At 38.2% G+C, this 12,387-nt stretch overlaps 1 protein-coding gene across 1 annotated transcript in view; it reads right to left on the bottom strand.

The window, feature by feature from the left end:
- OTOGL (otogelin like) overlaps positions 1-12,387 on the bottom strand; it is a 102,244-nt gene that overhangs the window by 34,669 nt on the left and 55,188 nt on the right. Inside the window, exons 30-34 of the mRNA XM_075742845.1 lie at positions 9,685-9,841; positions 9,114-9,140; positions 4,682-4,849; positions 2,869-3,147; positions 2,124-2,241 (exon numbers count right to left, since the gene is read on the bottom strand). Of these exons, the coding sequence (XP_075598960.1) occupies positions 2,124-2,241; positions 2,869-3,147; positions 4,682-4,849; positions 9,114-9,140; positions 9,685-9,841 (749 nt within the window). The remainder of the gene's footprint in view (positions 1-2,123; positions 2,242-2,868; positions 3,148-4,681; positions 4,850-9,113; positions 9,141-9,684; positions 9,842-12,387) is intronic.

Genomic DNA, 12,387 nt, shown 5'->3' with positions numbered 1-12,387 from the left:
GTCTAAATGGTGTAGGAGGTCGCTAACCATTTCCCCTTGGATTATGGGGGCTTCATTCTGCTCCCTGTCCCTGTCTTCCAGCTTAGGGTGCTGGGTACCTGGAAAACAACTGGTCTTACTGTTAAAGACTGAGGCAAAGAAGGCATTAAGTACCTCAGACTTTTCCTCATCCTTTGTCACTATGCTTCCCCCTCACATTCAATAAAGGATGGAGATTCTCCTTAGTCCTCCTTTTGTTGCTAATGTATTTGTAGAAACATTTTTTATTGTCTTTTACAGCAGTAGCCAGATTAAGTTCTAGGGGGCTTTGGCCCTTGTAATTTTCTCCCCACACAACCTCATGACATCCTTGTAGTCCTCCTGAGTTGCTTGCCTCTTCTTCCAAAGGTCATAAATTCCCCTTTTTTTCCCGAGTTCCAGACAAAGCTTTCTGTTCAGCCAGGCTTGTCTTCCCCACTGGTCATCTTTTGGCACATAGGGACAGCCTGCTCCTGCACATTTAAGATTTCCTTCTTGAAGAATGTCCAGCCTTCCTCGACTCCTTTCCCCTTCAGGACTGCCTCCCAAGGGACCCTGTCAACCAGTATCTTAAACAGGCCAAAGTCTGCCCTCTGGAAGTCCAAGGTGGCAGTTCTGCTGACCCCCCTTCTTACTTCTCCAAGAATCAAAAACTCTATTATTTCATGATCGCTATGTCCAAGATGGCCTCCAACCATCACATCACCCACAAGTCCTTCTCTGTTCATAAACAACAGGTCTAGTGGGGCACCTTCACTAGCTGGCTCACTCACCAGCTGTGTAAGGAAGTGATCTTCCACACACTCCAGGAACCTCTTAGACAGTTTCCTTTCTGCTGTATTGTATTTCCACCATACATCTGGTAAGTTGAAGTCCCCCAGGAGAACAAGGGCTAGTGATTGATTAAATTATTTCATTTCATCAAAATGAAACATCTGAATGTCTTCCCCATCAGATTTCTGAGAACTTTACAGTGTAATGGTAAATACAGCATTTTGAGGCATTTTAAGGTCAATAAGACATTGAATAGCACAATTCTGTTTCTAAATTGTTAATAAGCAATTTGCTTAGGCTGATGAACATGATAGCTTTGGACCATTCTGCTTCCACAACCAGATGGAAGTTCAGATCTCTAAGCAGAAAGGATTCCCACAGGACGAAGACCTTCACTACAGGACCGCTGTTTTACCCAGATATGTTAATTTGAGACATTAAAATATTTAGACCGACTCCATAGAAAGTCTCATTCTTGTGCGCTTTCAGCATATAAGAGTGCAGACAAGTCCATATGTTCCCCTGCTTTTTCATTTTTAGGGTATTTTTCATAAGAAAATCATGACATTAACAACCAGTGTGCCCATATAGAAAAAGCTAAGAATACCAACAGAGAAAATTAGAAATATTAGTAATATTCCTAATCATAAACTGCATATGCCTAGGGAGGTAGACTGAAATTCAAAATATCATTTCTTTTCCACCACATTTTGTGCCTTGAGTTTTTAGGCATTTTTCCTTTTAGTTTGTTGTGGTTCCATAGATGGCTAAGGGAGATTAGTGGAGACAGGAAATCTTGTTACTAAGTAACAAGATAACATCAGCAGTGTGAAATCCCTTGCTTCATGCCGATGAGCATCTCTTAGTATAAAGTTCCCTCCTCTTACAGGAGAGGGCGTAGTCTACCCTTAGTATTCCTACAATTTTTGATCTCTTGTCATATAAACACCAGAAAGATGTAGTCATTTACAGCATCATGGAATGTCAATATGGTTTAAGGTGTGAATATAAATCCATAGAAGGGAACAGCCTTCATTTAATTTAATAGATTTCTACTTAACCACTACCAGAAGCTAGTCCCCTGGGCTAAATACAAGCCCTCTTATTCTTGTGTTGAAAGATCACATGTAAACAGGAATATATACCATGGGAAATGAGAGGCTTGTTACAAATGTTTTCACATGACTTGTGAGAGTTGCTGATGAGTGATACTGAAATCTAGATCGAGTAAAAATGAATGGCTATTGCAGCTGCAGTAATTTTCAGAAAGCATATGGTAAGCATATTACAAAAAACGACACAGCAGCAATACTGAGCTTAATTTGACTTACGGAGGAAGGAATTTACATGCTAGTCCTTCAGGATCGCTACATGTTTTAACACAAGGATTAGCACAAGATTCATATCGCCATTCACACATCCTTCTGTAAGGCACAGATGCATCAAGTTCTGAGAAAAAAAGAAAAGGTATTATTTATTGATTGTGTAGTCAATAAACTATACATTTCTAGTCTTTTCTATAATGTACATTAAGGTTTTTCACAAAAATTAATAAATGAAAACAAAGTAGAGAAATTCTCGAGAACTTTCAAATAGGTGAGATTTTGTTCATTTTCAGTTTCAAGTATTTAAAATTCAATCAAGTTAAAAGACAGTGAAGCTTCAAAGATACAAACAGCTACTCACTTTTACAACATACTCTGTTTAATAAACTTAAAAATCAATTAAACATAGTGAAGATACTGTTGGCTGCAGGAGCAATACAGTTACCCCATTCATTTAAAAGAATAGATATCTAGAGCTCACTAATAGGACATTAACATGCATCTCTCTGTGACATGCCACATTCATTCTGAAAGAGTAAAATAATGAGAATGTAGCTCAAAGATAAAGTGATCATCATATCTGCAAAAATTAGAAAATAATAGCATTTGGAGGCAGGATGGAAGACAAAGACAGAATAGTAATTAAAAATAAGATAAAAAATATTTGTTACTATTGCTGATGAAAGACAAGCGCTCTGAAGGCAAGCAGAAAAAACCCCATACTTATCTCTGGGAATTATGCAATATTTACCTTCAATACTAAAGCTACTCAAACGTTTGAATTCTTCTGAATCATCATACTTTGCCACTTTAACACCGGACGAGGTGAGAATGATGAAAAAGCCTTTTTTACTGTGAAGTTCAAAGGCACTGAGCCCTGGACTCCAGAGGCCCTGGTGGTGGAAGAAGGTAGCTCTTCTCCGAAAGGAGGCTCTTGCCTGCCAGTGTTCCAAGCCAACGGTTTCATTGTTGTGCACATAGAGGAAGTAGTTTGGTCTTTCGGCAGATTCAAGGGAAACAAGAGATAGAGCTTCCACAAAAGAAAAAAGAAAAAAAACCATAGTAACATTTTCACAGAAAACAACCTAAAAGTGAGATTACAGTCTACATATTGGCTCCTTTTAAACAACTGCTTTTCACAAAAAATATTTCCCTTTTATGTAACACCAAAAAAAAGTTTGAAATGCAGGGTCTAAGAGCCACCAGAGAGCTAATCAGCTAGATCAAAACTACGTTCAGCCTGCTGCTACAAGCCTTTGAAATGATTCACAAACAGTCTCAAATTGGGACTTACTCAAATTGGGACAGTTTTTTCTCAAATTCAGAAAAATGCCTGACAGTTCAGCTATACCAAAATTTCATTAGTAAATTACATCACGCAAGTATTGTAGGAACACGCTTGACTCTACCTTGAGGTCAGGCTTTTTTTTACATTCGGTCACATCCAGAAATACAGTAAGAAAACCTGTGGCCAAATTGAAGATTCAATCCTCTGTTTGCTCTACCCATGCCAGAAATCAAAAGTGAAGAAAATTCTCTGACAATTTAAAAACTTAGAACAAGACTGACTTCACATTTTGTTGTCAACTTGAATAAAATCTTGAAGTGTCTTTAATCTATATGAATACTATCTCATTCCTCACAGATAGGAAAACTACCTGTGTACTGCATATTTTTTTACAATTTATATCAGTTGGAGATGTACAAGACTGAACTGATTTTTCTTGTACTTTCTCATTTCAAAATCGTATCTAAACCCTTAATTTTTCCACTGCAAAATTGTCAACTGGTTGTGAATATAGTTCCAAATTTTACTGTGAAAACAGCCCTTCTCTATGTTGATTCTTGAGAGTTTGGGATTTTTTCAACAAAGTAAATTTGTGAGAAAGCAATGACAAAATCTGTATTGACTTAATTGGCACAAACCCAATATATGTGAAGAAAGGAAAAATATTTAAACATTTATTTTTGGCTGTATAGTTCAGATCAGTATGTGATAAGTGAAAAATAGAGCTTAGGAATAGCTATTCACCTAAGAAACTTCCTTCTACATTGTATGGAGATGCTACTCAATAACAATGCAGGAGGCAGGTTGGTTTTTCCAAGTTGCACATGTTATAGTCTACCAAAAGTCACAATAAAGAAGAAAAGATAAAGCAGAAGTGATTTTACTGGAGACAAATATTTCTTGCATTCACCTTCAGTGCTGATACTTGCTAGATACATGTGCAAAATTTTCCAGTTTCCAGTTATACAAACTAATTAATTTTTTTTCACAGAGAACTTCTATTCACTTTTAGTTTGCAACATTTCTAAAACAATCTTTGAAAAGTCAGCTTTAAAGCTGGCAGCAAGGTTTTTCAATATTGTTTAGTAAAACTTTAAAAAAATCAGTATTTCTCCTCAAAAGTAGAACACTCAGTTTTGAAATTGGCCACTTCATACTCACTCCAATAACTAAAAATATTTAGACTATTTTAGGAAATGTAGAACATGCAGCAAAAATTATTCATATAGTTTGAAAAATATGCATTGCCGTTAGCAAAACTGATGAGAACACTTACATAAATCTTTATCTTTGAAAAGACCTGGAGTTATCATGAAGCTGAAAAATACATTTCCATATGCTCCAGTTCTAGGCAGGGGAAATATCCTTCTACTGGATACATTAGCTCCTATAATTGTGTCATTCTCTCCATAACTTGCCAAAATATAGGGTCCTTCACCAAGACCTAAAGGAAGAAAAATCAAATAGGAAAAAAAAAAAAAAATCCTGCTTGCATAACATAGAAAACTTAAGTCTTAGTTGACATAATATATTACCTTAAATATTTCACCATACCTGAAATCAAATAAATTTGGAACTACAGCTCAATGCCTCAAGGTATTATGCTGCAGTAGGTCTGTATCTGTTTGTTCAATGTACTCTCTTATCTTTGCTTGCTGCCCAGAATGCAACAGATACAAAGCGAGCACAAAAGGTGTGGGTAGCTACCTTCACAAAATGACCTGTACAAGAAAGCAATCTGAGCTCCTTTTTTATGGTATTTAGTCTTTTACATGTCCTTATTTCTATACTCTGAAAAATCAACAGAGAAACTTTAATATTACTGCCCAAAGAGACACTGAAGCTACTCTAAGATCTACCAGGCAATTCTAAAAAAAAAAAAAAAACCAACCAGATTTCAAATTATAAGGCTGTAATTCAACTTTTGGCAGCAACATTGCTTAAGCAGTTGTCTACTCCATCCTCTCCCACAAACCACTTACTTCTGCCCCCCTACTGCCCCATTTATTATGCTATCCTAAGTGCTTCAGCAGTGAAGTGATCCAGCTGAAAAATAACTAGCTAATTTTTCCAGTCTGGTTCACCACATCATCATTCAAAAGCTCATGCCAATATAACAGTGACTACAGCTTCAACTAGTACCACTGCCAAAACGGTGCTGGCCTAACCATGCCCTGCAGCAAACCCCTGGAGCTATTTCTGCTGGGCTGGAAAGGCTCACAGGGATACATCCAGCTACAACAGCATTCATCTCTGTCACTATATCCCACTGAAAGAACCAAGAGCAGCATACTTCTAAAACCTTACCTTGTAAGTAATAAACAAAATGTGTGAGTTTTGTGAAAGCTTTTAATCCTCACAGTGAAAAGACTGAACCCCTTTCCCAGCCTAAGACAGTTCCTTTCAAAGACGACTCTTCCAAGAGGGAAGGAATTCTCATAATAATGAGATTTGGCTCAGCTAGAAGTTAAACACCAATTTCTCAAGAAAACAGCATGAAAATAACTACTGGAAACTATGGTGGAGCTCATACGCACATGAAGCCCACAAGCTTGCCACAAAATGACCACTTTTAAAGAAGTGGCGAGACAATTTATCGTAAAGACTCTTTATTCTAAATCATTTAATGTTTATCCCTACATATCAACAGATATTTTGCCTATGACTTGAGCAAAAGCAGGAGTGAGCTGTAATTGATAAAGTTTCCATAAAGATTCAACAGTTTGACATCACGCAGAACAAAAAGAATCAGAGGAGCCATCCTAGTCCCAAAAGGTGTTTTGCTGGCACTTGGTGGTGGAAACATGCATAACGCCATCCTTGACTTTAACTCTGGTAGGCAGCTAAGCACCACACAGCCACTCGCTCACTAGCCCCCAAGAGAATCAGAGGGGAAGAACTGAAAAAAACCTCATGGGTTAAGATAAAGACAGTTTAATAAGTTAAAAAAAAAAAAAAAAGAAAAGAAAAGAAAGACAAGAAAAGAAAAAGAAAATAAAAGAAAAAGAAACAATGGAAAACAATACCAAGAAAAGTGATGCAAAAACCCCCCAATTGTTTACCACCAGCCAATTGATGCCCAGCTGGATCCAGAGCAATGCCAGCCCCAGCAAACTTTGGACACACCCCCCTCCAAGTTTTTATTGCTGAGCATGACATCATATGTTCTGCAATATCCTTTTGGTCAGTTGGGGTCAGCTGTCCCAGCTGTGTCCCCTCCCAACATCTTGTGCACCCGCAGCCTACTCATTGGTGGGATGATGTGAGAACCAGGAAAGGCCTTGACGCTATGTAAGCAGTAGCTAAAACAAGGTTGTGTTATCAACATTGTTTTCATCACAAATCCAAAATATATCACCATGCTAACTATATGAAGAAAATTAACTCTATCCGAGCTAAAACCAGTACACCTTACTACTTTTTAAATAAGACAAAATTCCCTATGGCAAATAAATTATGGAAAGTCAGCTATACCTAGCAACATCTCCATGCTGCTACTGTACTGGGCCAGACTCCTTGGAGGAGAAAAAAAACATCTCTGTATGGTGCTCATTATAGAATGCAAGTTGCTGAAGAAGATATATCAAAAGTCACATTCATATCATTGCATGTAGTCAAGTTTCCCTTCCTTTTCAGTATCTTGCTCCCCACAAAGCACATGCACACTATCCAAATATAAGACGGGATGCCACAGGAATTAAGTTTGTTAAATGAATACCACTGTCATTCTAAGGAACTGTTCTTTACAGTACAACACTTGTGAAATTTGTGTATAACATCCTATAATGTATCCATTTCAAAACATAATAGGTCCCAGTTCTAAAATTTAGAGTAGAAGCACAGGCTAACATCTTTCTAGAGCTTCTCCCTGACTGCCAAGATATGCTGCATCGTGCATTAATTCACCTTCACATTGCATGTGAAGAGGTTATTAAGACATTAGGGATTACTAAGATCATTCAACACAGCTGGGCCACTGACCTTCACCCATTAAAAACAGAAACATGTTAAAACTACGTACACCAAGTCAAAGAAAAAGATCATCAATTAATTCAGTTGAGTTTTTAATTGAACCAGAGCAATCTCTTTTATATGTCAATGAAAGAAGGAAAAATAAAACAAAGGAAGCGACTTTCAGAATGAAAACCTAGAAGATAATTGCATAGTGTGACAAATGTTCATAAAATTTATGAGGGTTTTTTTTTTTTAGAAATAATACCACATTAATTATTGTTCTAATTAATCTTAACTCAATATCATCAGAAATACATTATATCCACACCATTCATTTTTGGAGAAAAGGACTTTAATTTCCCTGTGCCAAAGGCAATTAGTTCAGTGAGGTGAAAATTCAAATGGTAATAACCATGTATAACCTTCTAAGATGCACACTAATGTGTCAGTATTTGAATTCCTTGCCCATGTAGGATTGTCCTTTGGCATTTATATAGGACAAATCTCAGGTAATAGAGATATTGCACAGAAAAACAATCTTTTAGATATCCATAGCAGAACAGGAGGGAAGAAAAAGTCAGTATAATGATATGATATTAAATAGACAAGGAATATGTCACAAAATGACATAAAATACTCCAGGCTGCTCATACAAGTCACCTCTCCTTTCTAATGGATTTGAAGGTCCAGTGAGCTTGAGGGATTGTGGCTATGCAATCCTACCCTAGGCAGTGAGGAGAACAGAAAAGAGATAACCTCCAATGCTGCTGCAGCTGACATTCTTCTCAGCACAAGCTCCAAAGGGTTTTATTTGCAGTGTGCACTGTATTGTGTTTCATCTGAGATGGCAGATGTGTTGTTTTGCTCACAACTACAATGTTTGTTTCCATGCCACCGCTGTCCCTGGACATAGAGTAGAAAGGCCCATGGGGACTTGCTTTGCTAACTTGCTCATTAAACTCACATACCCAAATCAGGACTACAAAAAAACAATCATTCTAACCTGTGAAAGAGAGAAGTTACCAAACTGTATTTTCTTCCAGGGTTAGTCTGAATGAACTGATATAAGACAAGTTTCTCTTGGGTATTTGGTTTTTAAAAGAGAAACAAAAAAAGTGAGAGGAGGAGAAATATATATCTCAAAATAGCATCATAGTGGACAAAAGATGATAGAATAGTACCTCAAAGATGCCTTCCATATTCCAGAGTGGTCAGTGTGGGGAATTATCTGCAACTAAATGCTTTATAAAAATAGATTCCATTTTGGAATCAGGGAGTACAGATTTGTTTCTAGCATATAGCTAGCTAGTATGCTTGCAGCATTCCACTACCTGAAGGGGGCCTACAAGAAAGCTTGGGGGCTTGGGAAAGAGATGGACTGTTTACAAGGGAAAGTAGTGGTAGGACAAGGGGCAATGGCCTTAAGCTGAACAAGGGTAGATTTAGATTAGATATAAGGAAGAAATTCTTTACTATGGGGGTGGTGAGACACTGGAACAGGGTGCCCAGAGATGTTGAGGAGGCCCCCTCCCTGGAAGTGTTCAAGGTCAGGTTGGATGAGGCTTTGGGCAACGTGGTCTAGTGGAGGGTGTGCCTGCCCATGGCAGGGGGGTTGGAACTAGATGATCTTTGAGGTCCCTTCCAACCTAAACCACTCTATGATTCTATGCTAGAAAACATGAAGAATAAGTGTATTCAGCAAGGTATATAAACATGAGGATGAATCAAAGACAGTAATATCAAATACTACATACCTTGATTGTAATATTCACAGTCATAAGCTAAAAGAAAAAGAAAACAAGCACATTATTATTACACAGTAACAACAGAATCTATACATATCTACATCCTAAAAATGTAAAATTCACTTTTTTCAGAGGACATTTCATTTCCCATAATGTATTTCAGTCAGTGACTTTATTTCCTTAGGCTTTTATTCAGCTGTATTTAAATAGATGTGCCAGGACAGCAGACCTAAAGCTTGAATTATTCTACAGCCAAGAACCCTTCTTGCTGTCAATGAAAAGTAGAACAGACTGAATCTCTTTGCAGCTCTACACATAACACTGGAGATACCCCAGATCAGGTGTACCAGTGCCTTTCCAACAGTCTTCCCACTGGCACATCCTGAACACAGCTGGTCCTCTTCAGTAAGACAGCAAATCTGGGTGTAGAAGACTAACAGCTAACACACAGACAGCTTGAAAAATGTAAGGAAGTACATTTATTATCCACCTGCTTCTGTCATATTTGTACTATTGGACAGCAAAAGGCCAAAGATGCCTCAAAGATGAGCTCCGATGCGAGGCCAGCCCAGGTACCTACCACAGAGTGAAGGAGATCGCCAGTGAATTGCTGCTCCTTGCTGGCAGCACTTATGGGCATAAGCTGCAATACTGGTACACAAGCACTCACAGTCTCCGCCAAGATTGCAGTTGCATGTATCTGTGTGACAGTTTTTGACAAAAGAAGTCACATCAATCTGGGGGAAAAAAAAGAAGAAAAAAAAAAAGGGCTGGTGACTTAATTGCATGAGCTGTACAAATTCCTGTTGCACTGTTATCAGGACTGCTACCTCTGGATCGACTGAAAGATTTTAATACAAAAATAAGGTATTTTCTAAGGTTTGAGTATATTCCTGTACAAAAACTATGCTTCGAATGATCAGCTTGTACCTATGTTACAGGCCAAGAGAAAATTTTAATCAGTGACTGTTAACAAGTATGTCTGTCCACACACTTGCTGTTCATCGATACTGGAGAGTATATTGAAACTGGCAGTTCTGTTTTGATAAGGCAAATACTGCCATCTATAGTCATCCTATCATCCACGAACAACAACAAATTCAGAGCTGCAGCTCTCATTATCTAGTAATTAAAGGAATAATTTGTAGAGGAGGTTTTGGTCAAGGAAAGAAAGCTTGAGCATGCTGGTGACATTTTGCATTTACCAAGATTTTAATATACTTTGCCCGCAAACCTTCATTAGACCAGAAACCCATGTCCTCACTCTAAAACCCTATCACATTATTTCGTGGTTTTACCTGATGATACACGATTTCTTGGGGTTTAATCATCTTTTTTTGTAATGTTGAGCAACATTTCCAAAACAGTGTTCTTACTAAACACATGGAATGTTTAAAGCAATGCTTTTCTTCAGTTTAGACTCTGGTTTAGCTCAGTTGTAGAGCACTCAAATGGCGCACATCAGATTACAGAAATACCATCACAGTAACAAAGGAGCACTTATCTAACACAGAGACAGCTTCTCAGCTGGCGGTTGCTAGAAGCTGGCAGGGATACGAAGACTGCTTTTTCTGCCTTCAGTGGAGAGAGATGCTATTTTGCTTTCATTCTTTTTCTTATTTTGAAAACAGGGATACCACTGGGGTGAGGGCATGAGTATTAGCTCCATTGAAAATGGCCGTAACAGCTTTGCAGGGGCCACCAAACAACAGATTGGCTCCAAAGAGCTCAACCTCTTTCTCGTGTCTGCAGGACAGCATCTCTCCATGGGTCAGCAGCATCTAGCTGTTGTGAAAAACTGGGAGCCTTGGGTCAAAACTCCTGCTGAGTTCAGGAGTTATGAGGAAGACTTTTTTTTCTGCGAGTGTTGAAGCTCTTCAGCCCCCGTTGAGTTCAGCGCTTAGCTGGGCATCTGCAATCCATTGGTCACTGCCAGCCAGACATGCAAGATTTTGTGTCCCTGAAAACGGGGTTTTCCAGCCTCAGCTCAACTCTGAGGCCGCCTGTTCCATGGGCAGGAGCTTGCCTCCATGCACAGTAGGATCCTCCACCACCCGCACAGCAGGAACAACTGTAAGAGCGCTGCTCCAAGCATGTCCTGAAACTCACATCTACACTTTCTGTTCCTTCCCCCAGTGTCAGTCTCTGCTTGGGCTTTTTTCCTTGGTACTCGCTTCCCCACCCATGCAGTCAGCTGCAGATATCCTTGGTAGGAGGTCACTTTACATTACATTTGTAAGAGCTGTGTTTTGACATGCTGATGAATAGGTTGTAAAAACACCTGAAAGATGTTTGCTTTACAGGCTGTCCCATACAATATGGATATGTGTATGTGAAAATATGACTACTAATTAAATTACATGTATTGCACCTGACATGCATTTTTAATATAATTATGCTAAATTTTTGGCATAATGTTTGCAAATTTTAATCACGACATGGTTAAGATATAGAAAATGAATGTTCAAGAGAAATCATATTTCTTTAGGAGTTGTAATAATACAGCTCCTTAAAAACTCAAAAGTTCCATTTTTATTTATTACTTTCCACTTTGAAAATACACTCATCACTATGTTCTCAGGCACATGCTGAAAAAATTCTTCACATAGTAACTAAAGTCAACATTAACAAATCTCTTGGGTTAAGCTACTGCACCCTCCTCCTCAGGCAAATTCCTAACCATGTTGATATCAAACTTCAATCCTGAAAGTCAGGACGTTCAGCTGGGACATCTAATGATCTCATTTAGTATTAATAGTCATAAATAAAATAAGAGACTGAGATGAAATGTTGTAGTGGTTCTTGCTTGCACAGGTGTAAAGAAGCACCTTCGATCACTAAATATCTTTGGGAGGCTAAAATCAGAAATAGGGAAAAATGTGTAGAACATGTCTTGCAGTGATGAGGGGTGGACTAAAATGGAATAAAACATTCCCACACAAGCTATTGTTGTCCCCATCTTGTCGAGACTGAACTTAAGGACATTCTTGTTACTCAAGTTCCAGGCTCAGCCAGGTATTGGAAAAACAAGGACACCAAACCTCAGAGTCTTGATAAAAAGCAGATGGTAAGCTGTCAGCTAATTAAAAATACTGATAGCTCTGAAGCTGAAATCTCTCTCTCTCATATTTCTTTCTATATTGAGCTGGACAGTTAACAAAATCAAATGATTTGAGATAAGCTGTAGGCACATTACACAAATGCTTATTTTAGAATCCTGCAATATATATAAAAGCCTTAAAAATTTAGTTATCTATATAAATAAAAGAACAGAACCTTGGTT

The sequence above is a fragment of the Balearica regulorum genome, chromosome 1 (genome assembly GCF_011004875.1).
Source record: "Balearica regulorum gibbericeps isolate bBalReg1 chromosome 1, bBalReg1.pri, whole genome shotgun sequence".
Lineage (NCBI taxonomy): Eukaryota > Metazoa > Chordata > Aves > Gruiformes > Gruidae > Balearica > Balearica regulorum.
This window is presented reverse-complemented; position numbering and strand designations above follow the sequence as displayed.